The sequence below is a fragment of the Gasterosteus aculeatus genome, chromosome 4 (assembly GCF_964276395.1).
Source record: "Gasterosteus aculeatus chromosome 4, fGasAcu3.hap1.1, whole genome shotgun sequence".
Classification (NCBI taxonomy): Eukaryota; Metazoa; Chordata; class Actinopteri; order Perciformes; family Gasterosteidae; genus Gasterosteus; species Gasterosteus aculeatus.
Window position 1 is genome coordinate 34,134,881 of NC_135691.1, and position 20,732 is coordinate 34,155,612.

The 20,732-nt window shown below is 46.1% G+C and overlaps 3 protein-coding genes across 14 annotated transcripts in view; all 3 read left to right on the forward strand.

The window, feature by feature from the left end:
* Positions 1 to 13,650, forward strand: part of dgki (diacylglycerol kinase, iota) — a 31,844-nt gene extending 18,194 nt beyond the window's left edge. For 6 of the 12 annotated variants that reach the window (XM_040175482.2, XM_040175484.2, XM_040175483.2 and 3 more), the window contains 26 exons: positions 397 to 471; positions 841 to 936; positions 1,393 to 1,475; positions 1,646 to 1,706; positions 1,791 to 1,904; positions 3,416 to 3,541; positions 3,686 to 3,764; positions 3,974 to 4,029; positions 4,438 to 4,500; positions 5,328 to 5,401; positions 5,533 to 5,644; positions 5,750 to 5,836; positions 6,079 to 6,191; positions 7,140 to 7,202; positions 7,863 to 7,963; positions 8,229 to 8,308; positions 8,504 to 8,548; positions 8,757 to 8,826; positions 8,967 to 9,007; positions 9,119 to 9,243; positions 9,356 to 9,381; positions 9,951 to 9,988; positions 10,198 to 10,318; positions 10,430 to 10,466; positions 10,566 to 10,665; positions 10,860 to 13,650. In XM_040175482.2, coding sequence (XP_040031416.2) covers positions 397 to 471; positions 841 to 936; positions 1,393 to 1,475; positions 1,646 to 1,706; positions 1,791 to 1,904; positions 3,416 to 3,541; positions 3,686 to 3,764; positions 3,974 to 4,029; positions 4,438 to 4,500; positions 5,328 to 5,401; positions 5,533 to 5,644; positions 5,750 to 5,836; positions 6,079 to 6,191; positions 7,140 to 7,202; positions 7,863 to 7,963; positions 8,229 to 8,308; positions 8,504 to 8,548; positions 8,757 to 8,826; positions 8,967 to 9,007; positions 9,119 to 9,243; positions 9,356 to 9,381; positions 9,951 to 9,988; positions 10,198 to 10,318; positions 10,430 to 10,466; positions 10,566 to 10,665; positions 10,860 to 10,967 — 2,094 coding nt within the window. In that variant the 3' untranslated portion in view covers positions 10,968 to 13,650. The remainder of the gene's footprint in view (positions 1 to 396; positions 472 to 840; positions 937 to 1,392; positions 1,476 to 1,645; positions 1,707 to 1,790; positions 1,905 to 3,415; positions 3,542 to 3,685; positions 3,765 to 3,973; positions 4,030 to 4,437; positions 4,501 to 5,327; positions 5,402 to 5,532; positions 5,645 to 5,749; positions 5,837 to 6,078; positions 6,192 to 7,139; positions 7,203 to 7,862; positions 7,964 to 8,228; positions 8,309 to 8,503; positions 8,549 to 8,756; positions 8,827 to 8,966; positions 9,008 to 9,118; positions 9,244 to 9,355; positions 9,382 to 9,950; positions 9,989 to 10,197; positions 10,319 to 10,429; positions 10,467 to 10,565; positions 10,666 to 10,859) is intronic. The other 6 variants (XM_040175485.2, XM_040175486.2, XM_078100520.1 and 3 more) reach the window with 1 other exon arrangement.
* Positions 13,651 to 15,343: 1,693 nt separating this feature from the next.
* LOC120818426 (uncharacterized) lies at positions 15,344 to 18,492 on the forward strand. The gene is made up of 7 exons (XM_040175491.2): positions 15,344 to 15,486; positions 16,271 to 16,622; positions 17,126 to 17,251; positions 17,398 to 17,468; positions 17,652 to 17,807; positions 17,908 to 18,021; positions 18,103 to 18,492. Exons 2-7 carry the CDS (start codon positions 16,280 to 16,282, stop codon positions 18,142 to 18,144), a joined length of 852 nt encoding a protein of 283 aa, XP_040031425.2. The 5' UTR covers positions 15,344 to 15,486; positions 16,271 to 16,279; the 3' UTR covers positions 18,145 to 18,492.
* Positions 18,493 to 19,233: 741 nt separating this feature from the next.
* The window catches only part of rassf3 (Ras association domain family member 3), a 29,962-nt gene continuing 28,463 nt past the window's right edge, over positions 19,234 to 20,732 (forward strand). Inside the window, exon 1 of the mRNA XM_040175487.2 lies at positions 19,234 to 19,846. Within this exon, the coding sequence (XP_040031421.1) occupies positions 19,357 to 19,846 (490 nt within the window). The 5' untranslated portion in view covers positions 19,234 to 19,356. The remainder of the gene's footprint in view (positions 19,847 to 20,732) is intronic.

A 20,732-nucleotide genomic window follows, 5' to 3' on the forward strand; every position in this document is an offset into this window, starting at 1 on the left:
CTGCACACACCCCTCACCAGTCACTGCTTGATAAAGTTACATAACTGTCATTTTGTAACAGTAATAAGAAGCAAATGTTAGATCTACATTTAAAGACTTGAAGTGTGTCAAAATCTGTGCATGTGTGTGTGTGTGTGATTTTGACTATGACGTGATGAGAGCTGACACATGTCTGATCTGTCTCAGGGAACTCAGGGTTTGTGTCTCACACACACACACACGCACACACACAGACACACACACACACACACACACAACCCGTCAGTCACATCACATGCTTCATTGCACTTTAAATTACCATCACAAGGGACGCGGTGGCAGTGAACTAACCATTGAACTCTGTGTCTGTGTGTGTGTGTGTGTGTGTGTGTGTGCGTGTGTGTGCGTTCACCCTAGAGCTCACTTAAGAACTCTGCCAGGAGAAAAAAGCGGACATCGTTTAAACGAAGGACAAGCAAGAAGGGACTTGATGTAAGTGGATGAACTCTCTGAATGTAACCCGAGAAGACACGTACACGCGCGTTAATGCTTTTATGTTTTATGTGTCTGTTTTATGTGTATCTAACCAAATAAAGGCCGTGTACTTTGTCCCTTTGGGTCAATAATCATCAGTGAATCTGGATTCACTATTAATTAATCTGCTGCTGTCTTGTTTTGTCCAAAGAAATTCAGCAGAAAAGCAGAAAAAGTATTTGAGCGGCTTGATCGTTTTTCCTTTTGCACGATAAATAAATTATTAATCCATTGTGTGAATCAGCTAGTCGACTAATAATTTGGTTCATTATCTCTTGCGTACACTATTAGCGCGTCTGTAACTTTCCCGTCCCTCCCCGCCCTCAGGAGTCTAAATGGCGTCCGTTCATGCTGAAGCCTCTTCCTTCACCTCTCATGAAGCCCATCTTGGTCTTCGTCAATCCCAAGAGCGGCGGCAACCAGGTCAGCCTCCTCTGAGAGACGCACTCATTCCACGTATGACGTCACTGTTAGAGGCTGTTAGATCACCAGAGGGACGTTTGTTAATGCAAAATAAACATCTACAATCATGAAGAAGTAAGTTGCATTAATATAAAGTGTGTGACACCGTAACAACCTTTTTTTACAGAAGACGTTATACAAGAGAAATCAACATTATCAGATTCAAATGGTGTGGCTGCTGAATTTGATTAATTTAATGGGATTAAATCTCTGCGCTCAGCCGGCTGACTCAGCAGTTTTTACAATCTGCAGCGACAAAGCGTTTTGACAGGAAGACGTCAAACGGAGCTGGATTCGTTTTTTATCAGATAAGATGAAGAGACGATTTCACAGTAATCACGGTTGCAGCTGCTCCAGCAGAGCCGCTTCAAATAGACCTGGAGTTCCTACGAGTATTTGAAGCCCGTCTCTCCGCAGGGTGCCAAGGTGTTGCAGATGTTCATGTGGATCCTGAACCCTCGGCAGGTGTTCGACCTGTCACAGGGCGGCCTGCGAGAGGCGTGAGTACCCTTCGCTTCTTATTTAAATCCACCCACACCGGCCGAAGAAGCGCCGGGGCCGTATCTTCTCACGGCTGAGCAATTTTCACAAACCTCGCACCATCACGCCCACTCGGCAGCGCTCAGTATTATTCCACAACCCCGCTCTGCTTTGTGTGGGATCTCGTCAGGTTGGAGTTGTATCGCAAAGTGCCAAATCTGCGCATCCTCGCCTGCGGGGGGGACGGCACGGTAGGACTGCGTCGCGATGTCGTTCCCACGTGTGACCCTTTGTGGACACCCGCCGCTGACCCGCGTGTGCACGTCTCCCTGCAGGTGGGCTGGATCCTGTCCACTCTGGACGAGCTGCAGATGAACCCACAGCCTCCGGTGGCGGTTCTTCCTCTGGGAACAGGAAACGACCTCGCCAGGACGCTCAACTGGGGCGGGGTGAGTGCCGAGCCTTGACCCCCCGTGAGCGGCAGGACGTCCCGCAGCTTCTCCCCCCCTGTGCTTGTGCATCCATTCCAGTGCGTTTGAGGACTTTGAGCTCGGGTCCTTTTAGTCGCGTCTCCATGGAAACCGGTTTCCTCCGTAGAGTTGTTGCAGATGGAAAATGAAACCAAGACGACGTTTCAATTAGCTGAAGAGGAATATACAACAGCTCGTCCCTCAGACGCCTCCGGGAGCGACACAAAGCCACATTCCAGGAAGCACTTCCTGTCTGACTCTTCCTCTCCGCCTCCGTGTAACGTAAAGTCACAGCTATGAACAGCAGGAAGCGGTTTTGCGACCGCTTCCTCTCGCGGAGACGCGTCGCAGCAGCTTTCATCGGGAAAGAAACAGGATTAGATTTAAACATTTCTTTGGAGTGTGGAGTTGACATTAGAGTGTTTCTGATTAATTAAACAAAGAAGGATCAACTATAATCCACCAAATACAGTTATTTTTCTGATGGTATCAAATGTATTTTATTCTCATTTATTCAGTGAATATATTTAAAAATACTTAATCTTCATCGTCTTCATGCTGCATGTGTTTAAGCGGCCTAGTTGATTCGTTCCTTGTTCATCACCTAATGAGGTTTGTGGTCTTTAAATGAATGAAGAACAAGGACACGTGAATTACAGGATTCAAAGGAGTAAAGAGCCGAGAGAACGTTCGTATCTCCTAAGGCGGTTAATGAGTTCTGACTGCAGGGTTTCTTTTTTCATCCACTTTATCTGTTTCCTTTCCCTCTCCTCTCCTTTCCTTTCCTTTTGTTTCTTTTCCCGCTTCCATTTCCTTTTCTTATCGCTCCTTACTTTTCGCATCCTTGCCTGTGCTTCCTCCTTTTCCCCCTTTCCTTCCCCTTCACTTCCTTTCCTAACCCTCGCCTCCTTCTCCTCCCCCTTTGCTTTCCTCTCCTCTGCTCCTCACCTTCTGACACTCGGTGGTGCTACTCACCATTTCACCTTCTCCACCGCTCTCTGTGTGAGTGTGAACAACCCTGTGAGTCACTGTGTGTCAGAGCGGGATCTCCGCTGTGCGTGTGTGTTTGTGTGTGTGTTTGCGTGTTTGCGTGTGCGTGTCACTGCAGTCCTTGGCTCACTGATTTTCTGACCCCGTCCAGAGGGAGACAGAAAATAGAAAGCAGGAAACACAGAGAAAGACAAAATGCTTCCCGTTAGAGACGCCTGGCCTGAGTGACAGGTGTCGACCAGAGAGACGGGCTGATTGTGTGTGTTGTGTGTGTGTTTCCTGTAGGATCCGCTCAGCTTTTGATGCGATCACTCGGCCGTCCATTTGCAGATTGCGCTGATCGCTTTCAATGAAAGGATAGATGTTGAAGTCTCTGCGTACTTGGAGGACTCCGTTTAGCAGCAGCTGGTCGGGAGCTGTCAGTCATCTAATTGAGCAGCAGAACCAAACAAGCGGATCTCTGCCTGTGTGTGTTGTTCATTGTCTCTGTGCGTCCGCAGGGTTACACGGACGAGCCGGTGTCCAAGGTGCTTTGCCACGTGGAGGACGGCTCGGTGGTGCAGCTGGACAGGTGGAACCTGCACGTGGAGAAAGGTGCCGATCAGCCGGAGGAGGGAACACAGAAGGTCAGTGTGTGTGTGTGTGTGTGTGTGTGTGTGTGTGTGTGTGTGTGTGTGTGCGTTTAAGTGAGGTCGCATCACCAACACATTGTCTTTCAAAATAAATGTCTGGCAAAGGTAAAAGAAACAGGAGTGAATTTGTGTCCTCAGCTGCCTCTCAACGTGTTCAACAACTACTTCAGCCTGGGCTTCGATGCTCATGTCACGCTGGAGTTCCACGAGTCCAGAGGTCAGTGGAATGTAAATGTAACGTAATGTATTTAAATGAATGTCTTTCTCCCACGTTTCATCCTGCTTTAACTCTATTTCTATTCCATCAAGTTCCCACTTCCCGGGAAGAGACCGGCGGAATCTAATTTTAAAAAGGACACATTCATTCGTCTGCATTTAACGTGTTTATTTAACGTATTCTCCGCCTCTCTGATTGTGTCTTTCCAGAGGCCAACCCGGAGAAGTTTAACAGTCGCTTCCGCAACAAGATGTTCTACGCAGGAGTGAGTGTCCCGCCGACTCACAAGCTCTGTGCTAACCGGGCGATTAGAGAGGAACCGAGGGGGGCGAGTGAAGGAAAGGAAACGGGGGAGAAGGAGAGATGAAGCTGCTGGAGGACAAATATCAGGACATAAAGATATTTGGATGGTGCATGTGTGGTGAAAACAAGAGGATGTCCTGGTTTATGATGAAATGATGACTCGCTCGTATGGATCGTATCTTATAGCCTGAAGCCTTTTGGGTGTCGCAGCAGAAATAGGAATTCTTTTATTCCAGCTTCCACTTTGTGTTTTTTAATTTCTCCAAATTAAAATCCTGAGCCTGAAAGAGATCTTCTAACTAACTAACGAAGAGGAAGCATGGTATTTATCTCCCTTCGTGTGTGTGTGTGTGTGTGTGTGTGTGTGCAGGCCGCCTTCTCAGATTTCCTCCAGAGGAGCTCGAGGGATTTGTCCAAGCACGTCCGGGTGGTGGTGAGTGTTAACACGCTCGTCCTCTCTCCATCTGTATCGTGTTCCGCGTTCGACGCGTCCGGCCAGCAGGTCGTCCGGGTGATTAAACGGAACGTCCTTCAACTCCTCCGCCGACCTCCGGAGGACTCTTCTTCTGTGGTAGAACCGCAGCGGCGCCTCGCAGTGGTTCTCATGAATGAGTCTCTGTTTTATTGATTAACAGTCCGCTCAGTGGCCTCACAAATTCACAAAGGTACATTTAAATGACTGTTTCATTATCAATCCAACAACCAAAGACGCTAAAAGAAGTAGAACATATTTCCATCCAAGTTCATTTGGGGAATTTTTGCTTAAAAAACAATGATTAATGTTCTGTAAACTGACGGTGAATCGTTTTTTCTCCTAATGTCATCATGATAAAAGTTTTTTTTCTCTTTTGATAACCTCGGGCTGATGTTAATGTCGTAATGTTAGGAATGTTTGTCTTGAGTATTTGGTGCAGCGGGACTTTGTGCGCGCAGACCACAGCGTGTGTGTTCATGTGGAAGGAACCAGCGTTGCCTCTTTGACGTGTTTTTAATAGTTCTTGGACCACAAAGGAGTTCAGTGGCACACGGGAAGAAGAAGTGTGAGACATGATACCGATCCACTAAACGTCTTTGTAGAAACGTCCCTGGTTGTGGTGTCATGATTTAACTAAACAAATGAAATAGATCCATCACTTTGCTCCGGTTGAGAGCGAGAGCGTTCAAACTGAGAAGTGAGAAAGAAGCTTGACTCGACATGTTCGGAGAGTGAAGGATCTGGAGGGATGAATGTTGAACTTTAACTTTCTACGTCTTCCTCAGTGCGATGGAACCGATCTAACTCCTAAGATCCAGGAGCTGAAGTTCCAGTGCATTGTGTTCCTAAACATTCCCAGGTAGGTGAATGTGACCCACGAGTCTCAATTTAAACAAAAAAACGGAGAAAAAAGGAGCCGTTATCGGTGCAAACTGTCAATCGTCTGGGGAGCTACCAATGGATCTGACGTGTTTCTAACGTGTGCAACAGGTACTGTGCTGGCACCATGCCGTGGGGAAACACGGGCGACCACCGGGACTTTGAGCCGCAGCGCCACGACGACGGCTGCATCGAGGTCATCGGCTTCACCGTGGCCTCGCTGGTGAGCGCTAACCACTGCGACGCGGGAGAGAGAGAAGAGAAGATGCTTTGATTTAAGGGAATAAACTTCCATTCTCCTGCTGTGACTCTGCGTCGTGTCCACCAGGCGGCGCTGCAGGTCGGAGGTCACGGAGAGCGGTTGCACCAGTGCAGAGAAGTCGTCCTCACTACCTTCAAGACCGTACCTGTTCAGGTGGGTGTGGGAATGAGTCACTTACAGTCTGAGTCTCTCCAACTGAATAATAACTAATGCTCGTTCTCTCTGAAGGAAATGTAGCTTAAAAGATTAAAACGATTGAGCATCTGCATGTTCGGAGTCTTTCTTTGTCGCTCGGAGAGCGAAAGGTCCAGTCGTGGTTCCTGCTTTGACGATTCCTGGAAAGGCAGGTTTGTTTACCTCGAAACACAAAGTGTTGTGTGTCTGTGTGCACGCAGGTGGACGGTGAACCGTGCCGACTGGCTCCCTCCACCCTCCGCATCTGCCTCCGAAATCAGGCCAATATGGTCCAGAAGAGCAAGAGACGCACCTCTGTGCCCCTGCTCAACGAGTGAGTCACACGCACACACACACACACACACAGACACACACGCAGACACACAACGAGGCCAGCGGGGTTGTAAAAGCCCGGTTTGCACGCAGAGTGAGTCATTCAATCTGTTTAGTGGGACATTCACTCCTCTCCCACCAACCCACTTCCCCGGGGGGTTCAATCCAATCAGCTGACGCGTCGCTCCGGAGACGTTCATTGATCTGTGTCGGGGGCGGAGCCACGCCGAGTGGGCGGGAGACGTACTCGCATCCTTTTAGTTAATCGAAAGTAGGTAAAATACTCCATCAGTAGAACTGTTTAAAGAGTTACATAGAGGGGCAGTGTTTAGGATCTGATGACATACAGAACCACGTTGTACAGATTACCCCCCCCCAAAAACGCACACTGTCCCTTTAAGAGCAGTACCTGTAGTTTAAGTACTTGATCATATTGTACCTCTGGCTGTATAAGGACTACACAGAGCTGCTGGCGTCCCTCCGTCCCCTGAAGCACCGATGCTTCTCCGTCTACACATCCGTGTTGATATTTGTGGCTCTATTTTCTAGCAGCCCGTAAACAATAACAAGTACTTCTTGCTGCAGTAACGATGCACCGCTGCTGTCAACGTTTGTCCTCTTACCTTTTCTCTGTCTGTCCTCCTCTTCTTTCTGACAACACATGTATGTAATCTTTCTGCTTATTTATTATTTTCATCTCTTTTTCTCTCCTTCCCTTCTGTTTTCTCCCTCATTTTGTCCATTTCCTTTTTCCCTTCTTTCCTTTTTTCCTCACGTCTCCTCTCCTGTTTCCTCCCTTAACTCACTGCTCCCCCTACTCCCCCCCCTCTGCTCACCTCCTCTCCACCACCCATCCCTCCTTCCCCTGGTCTACATCTCTCCACCCTTCTTCTGTGTGTGTCCGTTTGTGTGTCTGTGTGTGTGTGCGTGCGTGTGTGTGTGTCCGTAGTATTCAGAAGGTGTGTGCAGCTGATCTGCGCCGCCTCTCTGCCCCCCCCGACTCCTTCTCTGTGTAAGTACCTGAGCGCTGCGCCAGCGAGTGGACCAGTCGGTGCTTCTGCTGTCGTCGATTTCCCTCCATCGCACATTGAACCGAGGTCATTTCATCTCATCCTGCTTGAGAAGATGTTTGACTTCCTCTACTTAAACCGCAGATGGATCATCAGAATTGGGTTTAACTCACTAACGAGGAATTATTTTCTCACGTTTCCATGAATTTGCGTGAAATGAGTCATATCTCGTTTCTCCTTTTCTGGAAAGTTTCAGTCGAATGTAGAAAAACACACAAATTAGTAGATTAATCAACCTACACGAACTTTAAAGGGCTCGAATATCGACATCTGTTGTCTTCACAAACTCGTAGAGGTCGAAGCCAAGTGATGTTGTATGTTATATATTCATATACATATATATATACATATATATATACTGTATATATATATATATGTATACATATATATATACTGTATATAGAGAGAGAGAGAGGTCGCGTGCTCATAGAGTCTCTTCACCTCTAAATGTGCGTCTGTCTTGTCTGGAGCTTATTACTCCTGCACCACTCTGCAGCTTTCACTCAATGCCCCCCCCCCCCGGTCTGTGTGTGCATGAATGCGTCCTTCTCACTGTCTTAACTGTGTGTGTCTACATGCACTTGTGTGTGTTTTTGTTCCAGTCCTCACGCGGTTCCAGACCGCCTGCGTCTCCGCGTGAACCGGATCAGCCTCCACGAGTACGACAAACTGCAGTACGACAAGGAGCGGCTACGAGACATCTGTAAGCGCCTGTGTGTGTCTGTGTGCGTGTGTGTGTGTGTGTGTGTTTGCTTCAATAAGGAGAGCTTTAGAGCGTTGAAGAGCATTTCAGGCTAAAGCTCCACGAAAGGCTCGTGGCTGGATAAAGGCAGAGGTCAGAGGTCATATATCATGTGTGTGGCGATAACACGGGGGATTTTGGCCATTGACACAAACTCAACCCTGTATGTAAATGAGCAGCCGAGTCAAAAGCCGCTGATCCTGGTTTGTGTGTCTGTGCGCCGCAGCCATCCCAGTAGGCATCGTGGTGGTGAGGGGGGACTGTGACCTGGAGACGTGCAGACTCTACATTGACAGATTACAAGAGGCGAGTTCCCCCCCTTTTATGTTCATCACCAGTGCTCCTGACGTCCTGTTCTGTTTCCGCCCCGTCATCATTATTTTACGACGCCCACGACACGCGAGCGGCGTGTCTCTGCTGGGAGGCTCAGTGCGTGGACGGGCGGGACGTCGACGCTTTGGCTGTTTGTTAACCTTGAAACCCGTCTGCTGTGCTTGCTAGGATTTACTCCAGGCGCCATCTACTGGCCACAGGGTGCACTACCAGGTACGACACCTGTTTCTCCATTAAATCTGTGTCATGATGGTTCAACCACAGCCGTTTATAATCAGACATTCAGGTTGAAAAACAAACAAAACCTCACAGTTAATCAGCACTTATTAATACCGTCTCTCTGTCTGGACTCTCTTTTCTATTCTGCCAAATGACCCCCATCTGATCACTGATCGGTGTCTGATGTCCCCGTCTCGTTCAGGACGAGAGCCGAGGCGTCCCGAGGACGGGTTCGAGCGGCAGACTCTCCTCCAGCTGGAGCTTCTTGGACTGTGAGTGACTCTCATCACAGATGTTGATGTGGCACCGCGTGGTTTCTCCTCGTCGCTGTGACTAACAGATGGAGGCCGAGATTATTTAGGTTCCACTTGACATAAATGGTTTAAAGAAAGCGCTTGTTTCTGCTCCGCAGCCACGTCTGCTGACCGCTTCTACCGCATCGATAAGGCTCAGGTAACCACGCCGCGCCGCGCCGCTGAATGTTCACTGGGTCTTTCTGCTGGTGTCCACATGTCTCTGTGTGTGTGTGTGTGTGTGTGTGTGTGTGTGTGTGTGTGTGTGTAGGAGCACCTCCACTTTGTGACCGAGATCTGTCAGGACGAGGTGTTCATCCTGGACCACGAGGGCCCGGCGGCGAGCCAGGGAGCGTCCACGGCGATGCCGGATGTGGTGGTGGAGCCGACCTCCGGGTACCGATGAGCATTCATCACTATTGTTTTCAGTTCATGGAATTAAAAGGTGGAAAAATAAGGAAATATGTTTCTACCTCAGTTTAATTCCTACTGTTTTCTTTCTTTACAGTGTTTCTCTGACATCCGACGAACAAGGTAGAGAACACACACACACACACACACACACACACACGCACACACGCACACTCTGAAGTGAACTAATAAGGCGTTATCATTCATTTATATCCAGAGCCGAAGGCCACAGCTCTTCTCCTCTGGCCTCTGCAGATGTTTTTCTCCCCTTAGCGTTCCCCCGGAGGAGCCGTGGGACATTTTCTGAGAATAACAAAGCCGTTGTGATTTTGATGGGACTCTCCGGTTTAACCGGCCCGGTGTTCCATCCTCACACGCCCCGTCCGCCTGCTCCTCGGGCTGAAAACGCAGAGAGACGCTCTCTCGCTCTTAGATTCAAACCAAACACAATCTGATCGTTTCACTTTCAGTCAGACTCAGTCAGCCTTTGATTCTGAAACCACACGGTGACGGGTGGTGTGACGGGTGGTGTTGTGGTAAGATTAAGTTGGTGCATCTCCCTTTAGAATGTGTTGCAGTTACTTTGAGTTAGAGGCAGATGTGTTTAGAGAAAGCGGCAGATGTTCACAGACGCACCGGCGTTTCCATGGATTCGATCTAATGAATCTCTGTGTTGATCTTGGTGTTTCCAGCTCTGCTGACGGCTGCCGGCGCAGGAGATCTGTCCACGGTAAACGTGCACTCACACACCGCGCAGCGACGCGTCGTTAGAGCCGGTCCAACCTGCTCTGAGGTTCATTCACGCTCAGCAGCATGAAGCCACCTCATTAAATCTCTTAACAGTGTAAACAGAACTACTTCTATAGTAGTACACATGTGAGCCATGTTTGCTTGTTTTAAATAAACTGTGTGTGTGTGTGTGTGTGTGTGTGTGTCCAGCTGTCGGAGTGTGTGCGTCGAGGCGTCAGCCTGCTGGTCAGAGACTCCAGAGGTTGTTCGGCGCTGCACGTCTCCGCCCAGAAGGGACACGCCGAGCTGCTCGGCTTCATCCTGCAGCCGGGTGAGACTGTGCATGAAGTCCCCCCCACCAGACGCATTGCTGTTGTCTGTAAGCTTGTGCTGTCCGCCGTGGAGGTGGAACCTGATTACGTTTTCCTTTCTCCATCTTCAGGCTCTAAAGTGCTTCTGGATTTGACCGACAGAGAGAAGTATGTTGTTTCTTTGATCTCCGGCTGTAAATAACAACAACGCGCACGTTCTCTCAGCTTAACTGATCACGGTGTCTGTGTGTGCGTGTCTGTGTGTAGAGGGGACACTGCCTTGCACAAAGCAGCCTCGGAGAAGCACCACGCCGCGTGTCGGTTGCTGGTGGGAGCCGGGGCGTCACTCGAAAAGACCAACTTTCAGGTAAACACACAAAATGACCAAAATGATTCACTGATTTTGCTTCTGAAAATATTTCTCCTCCTTGGTTTTTCTTCGTGGTAATTTTGCAATATTGTTATTTCAATATGGCAACGCATTAGTTGCAGCCATGCGCTCCTCTTCTCTGTTACCGTAGCGACCGTGTGTGTGTGTGTGTGTGTGTGTGTGTCCATCAGGGGAAGACGCCGGCGGACGTAGCGAAGGGAGACTCTGAGCTCGTCACCTTCCTGAGCACCAAACAACACACATCTACCACACAAGAAGACTTGGAGACGGCTGTCTGAGGCGCACACACACACACACACACACACAGTCTCTCGGCCTCCCTGGACTCGCACACACTCTCAGCGGAGACGCTCGTCTCCGCAGAGGAGAGACAAACTGCTTCGGAGATTTGAATGGTCAACTTAATTATTTGTATTTATTTATTCCTATTCTATTTATTGTTTGTGGGTGAAAGTGCACTTTGAGCGGTTTGGGAGACGAACTCGTGGAGGCGCGTTTTTTTCTTTTTAGTCACAATACATATTTTTAGAAACTGTAAGTAAATGTGTTCGATAAGCATTTAGAAAACTATATAAAATATTTGAAAAAGAGACCGTTTTATATATGACGTTTATCCCATGAAACCTGTGTGCCAAAGACATTACATGGATGTAGTGTCGCATCTGCTCCCAGAGTCACGAATCTCTGCCTTCATACTGCGTAACGCCGCCCGTCAAGCTTCAACATGCCCTCACAAAAGAAGGGAGCAAAGTTTTTACATTCTTTGAATCAGTGCGTCGTGTCGCTTCTCGCTTATACACTTAAATAAAAAATACAATAAATAACAACAACAGAATCCCCATTCAGCTGACAACAAAACAGGTCAAATAGATGATAAAAATAGCAAAAATATGTTTTTTGCTGCTGACTAAAACAATCCTTCTTCCCTAGATCACCGAGGGGAGTAAAAGAACCTTTAACTCTGGAGAATATATGTATTTTATAAGGAGCATTTTGTGATTCGTTCCCTCTTCACTCCACCAGCTCCCAGTTTGTATTGACGTGTTTCGAGGAAAAGACTCACCAACCAGCGTCACACAAACACATCTTTAACCTCTCATTGCATCTGGTACTCCTGACCCGACAAGGCTGTGTGTGTGTGTGTGTGTGTGCGTGTGTGTGTGTGTGATACAATTCGTCATTCCAAATCTAACCCGAAGGGAGAATCAGTTAAGCTGCAACAGGAACCGTCTTGTTTCTGTTCTCTGTGCAGCACGTCGGTAACTACAGACCGTGTGTGTGTGTGTGCGTGTGTGTGCATGTCTGTGCGTGTTGCAGCATTTTTCCCAGAAGAAGATACAAATCTGAGCCATATTCAATGCAATATGAATCGATGACATCTTTTGCATTTCTATATTAACCGTTTACATTACATTAATGTTGTGAACATTTAGCACCGAGGAGTATTGAATGTGCGTTTTACTTCACAGCTGGTTGGTCACATGATTGTCCTGTTGTTTTACTTTGTGTGCATGTATATGGATTGAGCTTTTAAAACCACCCTGCGAGGTCTCTTTTGATATAACCTGTTGTAAGCTAAATTCACATAAAACGCAAGAACCGCTTTCCCCAAAGTGCTCGAGGGACGTGGAATTATTTTAAAAGTGTCGCCGTAGAAGTCTGACGTTGGAAAATCCCGTTGTCTCCACTCGGAGTGTTTTCATGAGTCATTGATGACGGCTTATGAGTCCTTCACCATTCAAACAAACACACGGGAGGTTTTATTTACAGCATCTGACTAGATTTGAAAACTTTTTCTCGTAGGGAAACGAGTGACTAATGTCAGAAACATTTCTCCACCGATCTTAAAGTTGAATTTACTTCCTTCCCGATCTGTGAAAACAGAGAAACCACATTTCAGGCCTCTCGTCTCTTGTCTTCCACAAGCGTTGCTGCGCAGGACTCGTGCGATGGCTACGCGTGTCCCTCCGTCCCGCGGACAGGAAGCGTGCGTGGACGACACACTCGTTGCTCTTTCTTTTGGGGAGAAACTCTCTGTCGGATTGTCTCTCATCAGCGTTCCTTTATGCATGGCGTTCTCTTACCTCCTTGGGACTCTTTTATGCTAATGGAATAAAAGACGGCATTATTGTTGTTTTACACTATTTAATTATTATAGTTTTAAATCAGTTTTCCTCTTTGGTTGGATGTGTAGTTTTTCTTTGCTTTTGTATTTCATATTTTTCTGCTTCTGATGATGATGATAATGATGATGATGATGATGATGCTGATGGGATTACTTGAAGTTTGTTGTTTTATTTTATTCATTTGTTAAAAGAAGATGTGATGCTGTTTTTGCCTCTGACATTATTTCCTGTTTGTTCCGAGTCAGAAAATATCTTAACTGTGTTTCCTCTTCAGCCAAAAACATTGATTTTAAACTGGGACCCAACTGCCGATGCTCTTCGATGCTCATTGATGCTCTTCGATGCTCTTCGCTGCAACGACCCGGAGTGTTTAGTTACGTCTTCAGTTCATCGGCTGCATCATATCTGCAAACTGACTAAAACATTAAAAACGTCAAATACATCAGCTAGATATTTGGGTCCACAGCCGGGCTACTTTGAGCTAAATGCTAACGGCGGCGTGCGAATATGCTAAACATGTTCACCATCTTCCTTTAGCGTGTTAGCGTGCTATTGTCATGTGGTCTGCAGGCATTCATCCTCTGGAGAGCATGAATGTCTGTGTTTAATTCTCACATCAGTTTATCAAATGTTTTTTTCAGTCTGGACCGAAAATGATCCGTCGATCGATTCACAATCTTTTTCTGTGTTTTTTGCTGGTATCAGATGATCAGGACCAAAAATTAGATCATTTTATCGCAAACACTAAGAAACACATTTGTCACCATTGAGCGTTTTTACAGGAAGCTACACAGAAATTCTGAATACAAATAAAAAGATCCACTCAGACCTCTTAGATTAAATAGATATGAATCTTCTTTTCATATCGTCAGACGTGTTGAATGTTTCCCAATTTCTGTGTGTGTTTTTTGACCGAAGGAGAAGATGATCGGTCAATAACTCCGACTGAAGGTTTTAAGTTAAACTGCTGGATGTATTTTATTAAACCGTCGCCGACTGTTGGTTACGTTAAAAATAAGATTTAATGAGATTACATTACAGGCTCCACAGAGCACAGAATCGATCCGGGTCAAAGTTACACTTTTTGTTATCTATTAACTCTGAGGTATATTATTATAATTATTATTGGTCTTTGAAACAGGGTGTGGTGGTCTTATCACGTCTCTGAACTGCCCGTCAAATGAAACCAGTTGAGTCTCTTCTTCCAGACATTTTCCTGCTCGATGAACCCAAACCTGATTACAAACACTTGTTCACTCTTTCTTTCTCTCTCACACGAATAACTGTGGCGAATAACTTCCTGAATGTGACGCCACGCCGGCGCATTCCTCAGGTGGTCGATGAGTTCAGCGTGACCTTCTGCGTCTCACCTGGAAACAAAGAAACCTGCAGAGGCCCGAAGACACTCGAGGACTTTTGTTTTTTTTCACCATTTGAAGGAGTTCTGGTCCCAGTTGGGTCGAGTTATGTCAGTTGTTGTTTCCTCATTTTGAGTTTACATCTTCTAACTTTGACTTTTCATGTCATAATTTGGGCTTCGGCTCATAATTCTAACCGTGTAAACCAAAATGATCATGGCTTCTCCTGTGGTCTTTACTGGTTGAAATGGGTCCTGCGGTGTCTTATTGATCCGCGGATTCCAACCTTCACTTGTGACACCTTAAAAAGACGCATTGTCTGACAAATAAACCTGTGCGTTTGAATTAACAAGCTAAAATGCTACACTGGCATCAAAGTTCTTTTGGGTTAATGTGTAACATGATGAGTCATGTAGGCGTGTTGGACTCATGTGCTCCTTTATTTCCCCTCACGAATCAGCCTTCAGTCAGAAAATATTTAGAAATGCATCACTTCTTGGAAAGAGAGGGAGAATTGTATGTTGTCTCATCCCTTTTTAGATGTTTGTGAAGCCGTGGTAGATTATTTTCTAAGGGGCCCAACCTTTTAATATTTTAACGGCAGCTTCCTCTTTCTTAATGTAGGTTACATGTAACATTTCCCCTTTTGTTTTTCTGGTTAACACTACTGCCCCAATGAAAATATTTATGTTGTGATGTTGAACAAGGCTGTGGCACTACTGACACACCATTCAAAGCAAAACAAAAACTGACTTTGTGGTTTCACAAAAGAAAATCCCCACCTATTTATTTCGGGATGAACTTTTGTGGACTTGTAAAAGTTCAAGACGCAAAAAGTGTGCATGTACGTATTTTGCGAGGCATAACGACAAAGCATGCCAGACTGTACAGTTGTAACAACATTTGAGTAATCTTATCATTTTAGAATAAATAAAAGCTGAAGTGTTTTGCTGTGTCACGATCAGTTTCACTTTCAGTTTCAGAGATTCTTTGTGCTCGGGTAGAAACATCACTTGTGAATAAAAATACTCTATATTTTCTGTCAAAGGGATCATTTATTGAAAAAGAACTGTACGAGATATAAAAAAAAAACCGTAACCAAAACCCAGAAAACAAGCACACGAGGAGCTTCCTGACACATTAAATGTCCCGTGTCGTGCGTCATCACGTAACACGTGACGCGGACGTACACGAGCACGTCGTCCCGGAGTCTTTAAATGCACCTGGACTCGAGCGGCGTCGTTATTCGTCCCACTGTACCGGGAAGCGGTCACCTGGCGCCTACTTGGTGTTTCTTTTTACTCCTTTGGACCGTAAGTATTTATGGTTTTGTAATATAAATATTGTACGTACATTAAAGTTGGTCAAAGTTCGTGTTCCGTTGAATTTCGTAATTTTTAGTAGAGAGAAGATGTCGACCAGGAAGCTAACCGTTAGCATTTGCGATGCTATTTCCTAAGTAGCGGTGAACTTGCTGTTAAATGAACAAAGTCCGATGTCTCAAAGTGAAGCTATAAAGTGATGATACGATACAGTGAAACATACACGTTTCAAGCTTTACACCTCAACGGAAAACGGTCTTTATGTATTAAACTTACCGTGTAACATTTAATTAACTTGTTTTTAAATCCCAGGCTAATTTTTGTTTTTGTGTTTATGGTAAAGATTAATGGTTTTTATAGAGTTTCGTCAACGTAAACTTATTTAAAGAGACTATGGCGGTTTATTGAAGTGTGATGCTCACTTATGACCACCAGGGGCCGTAGATTTAAAGACACTAAACCCATTTGTATTCCACATTATTAAAGGTCATTTCTTTCTTTGTCAATAATGAAAGTCGTCTTCAGTTGCAGAACAATAGAGATTAAACAAAACAAAGTTCATACTCTGTTTACAGTGAAAATCAACATTGATAAAAGCCGATCTAATCACATGTGAGAATCATCTATAGACAAATTATTTACTCCGACTTTTCTTTCATTACAATTCAATTGAAGTCAAAAGCAACAACTGATTCCTAGAAACAATAACAAATTTTATGGTAAACACTTGTTGTTGTCAGAGTTTGATCTTTAATATAATTTGATCCGTCAACAGTGAAGTGCCATGGCGAACGGACACGTGCAGATCCACGACCCCTTTGCCAAACCCAGCGTCAGCCCAGACCCCGACTCCGAGCCCGGCAGCATGGAGGACACGGTGGAGTTCAGGGTCCTCATGGCCTACGCCAAGAGGAGGCGACCTCAGAAGGGATCGCCTGCACAGGACGCAGCCGCCTCAAAGGCCCCGACGGAGACGGAGCAGCTGACTGGGAAGAAGAAAAGGAAGAAGAAGAGGATGCTGCTGCGATTGACACGGAACATTTTTAGCTGCACCAAACCTCAGACTGAAGACGAAGAAGCAAGCCGAGGATCGAGTCCGCCTGACGACCGATGTGCTCCGAAAAGAGGTGAGAACCAGGAGAACGCCGCTGATCAGTGTGGGGACGATCAATACTTTCATCATCCATCATCGGAGTGTGCAAAATGAAGACAGAGCTCTGTGTTGTGTCCTATACATCATACTTGGGGACGTTTACATTTTTATTCATTAACAGTCAAACTTACTTGAACACAACTAAAGAGGAAAGATTCGGTTCATCAGCCTCCTGCTGGATTATTCTCTCTAGTTAATATGCAATCATCTTAATGAACTGCTTTCAGTTATTCTTTCATGAAAAGAACCATTAAATCATAAAATCTCCTCTTGAGAATCAATGCTTTTCTTTTGTTTATAGGGTAATGGATCATATATTTTATATTTATTACACCTGTGGCTGTTGAAATAAAAACAGCAGGCGTTTTCCATTATTGTGTCAATTAAAGTATTATAGTAATAGTCAGATTATGATCGATAATGAAAGACAACAATACATCATAACAAATGACCTTAACATACGATCCATTCTTTCAGCTGTATTTGTTAGAGAAGACGAAGGAGAAGAAGAAGAAGAGTTGAACGAGGTAGCAGAAAGACTGACCAAGATGGCCGACGAGATCCCGTTTGTTCGTCCAGATATTGAGACGGACGGTATATCCGGTAAGTTCCCGTTTCCTTTTACTGAAGACCTGATGCCCCTAAACGTGACGCCGCAGAGCGTTCGTCCTCCTGGGAATCATCCGAGGTGTCAAAGCGAGGGACAGATTGTTCATACGTCAACCTCGTTGTTTTTCTTTCTGCACAAGATGCGAATGAGAACGTGGAGAAGATGATCGGTCTGCTGCTGAGGGAGGCTGGAGACAACCTGAACGAGGCGGTGAGGAACATCCTTCTCCTCCCGATGTGTTTGATTTCGTCCAAGCGACTTTTATCAGATGTTGTTGTTTTAGAAACTAAAAAGTCTCTGAGGCCGTCTCCATTTCTCTCTGTAGTATAAAAACAGTAATGGATTTACGCACACTATTCTGGTCATAAATGTAGTGTTTGTGGCCCCCACCAGGAGCTCAAAGACTTGACCACCAAGCTGTCTTGGGACTACGGTTTTTTTGAGATGCTGATGTCGACTTTCCTCACGAGAATGGGCCTCAAGAGCCCCAACCCCGACTCCCCGGGGCCCAAAGCTTCCCCCAAGACCCAGATCGCCGTGGCCTGCGAGGTGACAGCAGCCGAAGGGCGCTAAATTTAATTAATTAAAAAAAGAGGAGCAGAGTTTAAAAATAAAAAAAGTGTTGAAGACGTGAAGATGTTGTCTGCAGGTCACCACCCGCCTGTCAGAGTTCCACCCGCTGCCCAGGAACCGACTGCTGGACCACGGAGCCCGGTACCTGCAGCACTACTATTCCCCCTGGACCCAGCAGCATGGAGGATATGTACGCGCATGCACGCACACGCACACGCACGCACACGCACGCACGCACACACACGCTAATACTCCTGTTTCTACTGCACAGGAAGATGCCTTCTACAGTGACGATGAGGACGACAGCCAGTGAGCAGAAAGGAGTTTAACTTTCCTCCAAGACTCTTCTTTTGTATTTAAATGAGATTATTTTTCATGAATAGTTTTTGTTCAGGTTTATTTTGTGCCAATTACCTTCAGCCAAAGACACAAGTATTGTTGTGCAACTTTTTAATGTGATTTCATAAAAAAATAATAATGTGTCTTTTCAGGGAAATAAGGGGAAACTGGTCATTTTAAATCAGTATTTGCGCTGGAAAAAATGAAATATATATTGTTTATCATTTGCACTTTTTTACAAAAATGAATTTAAATGTATACTGTCCGTTGTGTAAATGAACATAAACTGTATTGTTTGTAATAAAATCTCATTTAATATCAAGTGATTCTTACTCATGTGGTAAAGTTTTGTTTTAAAACATTAAATGTTTCAGTGCAGCAGAAAATCGGTGTAGAGTATAAACGGGTCATTTGTTATTTAATATTAAATTGAGGACATTAATCTGAAAAGTTCAAGTAGATTTAAGTACAAGGCTGAAAAGGCAACTTTTGGCCGCATTTGGGGGAAGTTAAAAATGATTAACTACATTCCTGTGAACGCCGAACGTAAAATTACTGAAAGATTATGTCAGACTTTTAAATGTTAAAATCCACTGGACGGGTCCGAAAGAGGCGTTTTAAGTGAAAGCGGCGCCTTGTGGCCAAATGAGGAACTACACTGTGCCCAATTTAAATGTCCTGTAATTGGTTTCCAGTATTTCGTGTTCTAATTACTTTCTCAGTGGTCCCTCAACTGACAAGCGAATTATTGGGCATATAAAATAGGAGCAGTTTGCTTTTATTAAAACTCAATTTAGAGATTCGACCCACTGTTAGTCATATATTCGGTCACTATATCAACAGGCCGACCCCAAATAAGAGTTAAAACTGAATTGTATGTTTGGTGTTAAATCATTAATTTTACACCGAATTAAAGAAAACAGTCTCATTAATTCACTGACTGGCTTGAATGTAGTTTGAACTGAAATTCCGCTCCGTGACATTCGAATAATGGATAATCTACCACGTGACGCTGCTCGCTGTGAAATGAGACCCGACCGGTTCTCCTGCTCTCCTCGGACCGCCTCGCCCGGCCCCACCGACAACCACACGCGAGCTCTCCGGTCGGCGTCTCCGATGACGTCACACACCTGTCGGCGCTTCTGTCCACCGAGTGAACCGCGGCGGAGCTTAAGGAGCTGACGTGATGTTCAACGTCTCTCACCATGGTCGGAAATATGCCCCCGTGCGCTTCTCGGATCAGGGGGACTCTCCGTCACCTCTCCCGGCTTCGCCGAAGCAGGCACCGGAGACCCCCTGGTCGCCCCCCGGCGCGAAGCTGCGGATCCCCAGGGCGGGAAAGGGCGCAGCGCACCTGAAGGCGGTCCGGCCGCACACGGCTCCTCTGCCGGCCTCCCTGGAGAGCCTGCAGGCGGCCTGGAGCGGGAAGGGACACCGGGAGTGCTCGCCGAGCTGCGACGGGAGGAGCGGGTCAGAGGGTCGCGGCGGGGGGCCCCCGCGGGCCAAGAAGAAGGGGTTCAGACCCCCCGACGTGAGGACCATCTTCTCCCCCGGAGAGAAGGACCCCAGGGTCAGAGAGGAGTCCGGGGAGGGACACACCTTCGTGGCCGGAGGCGAGGACACCTGGTGTGACTTCTGCTGCCGCTACATCCTTCAATGCGGAGTCACCTGTGCAGGTGAGTCTGGGGGGCTTAGTGCTGGTCCGGGGGGGGGGGGGGGGGGGTGACCCCTGTTCCGGGTGTCAGACTTTGGTGTGTTGGGTTTACATTACATTGCGTTACATGTCATTTTATAATAATAATATATTATATATTATCTTTGGCTGTAGGAATCATTTCTGGCATTCCACACATTTCTAAATCTATAGAATACTTTGTGATGGAAATAATTGTTTGTCCATTCGGACTTTTCAAGAAAAGAAATGTGATATAAATATGAAGCTCTCATTGAATGAGTCCTCTTATCTCTGCAGACACACAAACGCCATTTGGATCATTTTATCACAGTGACATGCGGGGGGAGCGCTTGTTTTTGACAACGCGAGTGGGCGGGGTTTCGAAGCGGCGAAGCATCCGGAATGCGGTCCGGAATCCGGACGGACCGGTTCGGGTCTAAAAGGAGGCCTCACGTCTCTCTGGGTAACAGAGAAGTGACTGAACATGATCGATATACTTCCTCCTTTTCTCTACATTTGTGTTGTGTCGTGCAGCTTTAAACACAAAGGATAATCTCGTGAAGTATTTATTTATCACTTCGAACAAAGAGGTTTAATTCTATGTAAACTTCTTCGGGTGGATTGATGATTCCTTGAAGGAGGAGTGGACCGATACTACACAATACCGCGAATTCCATCACACTGCAATCGTTGCGAAACATTGATGTGGAACTTTAAAGAGAGACAAAGAATAAAACAAAAAGATGAAAAAACCACTGAGACGAGACTCGCAGGACACCTTTTAAGACGCACAAAAGCACCACAAACAGCAGGGAAAAGCGTCTCTGAGGTCGAGGAGGTGATGGGGCCCCGTCGTCCACGGCAACCAGTCACATGGGAAATATAAA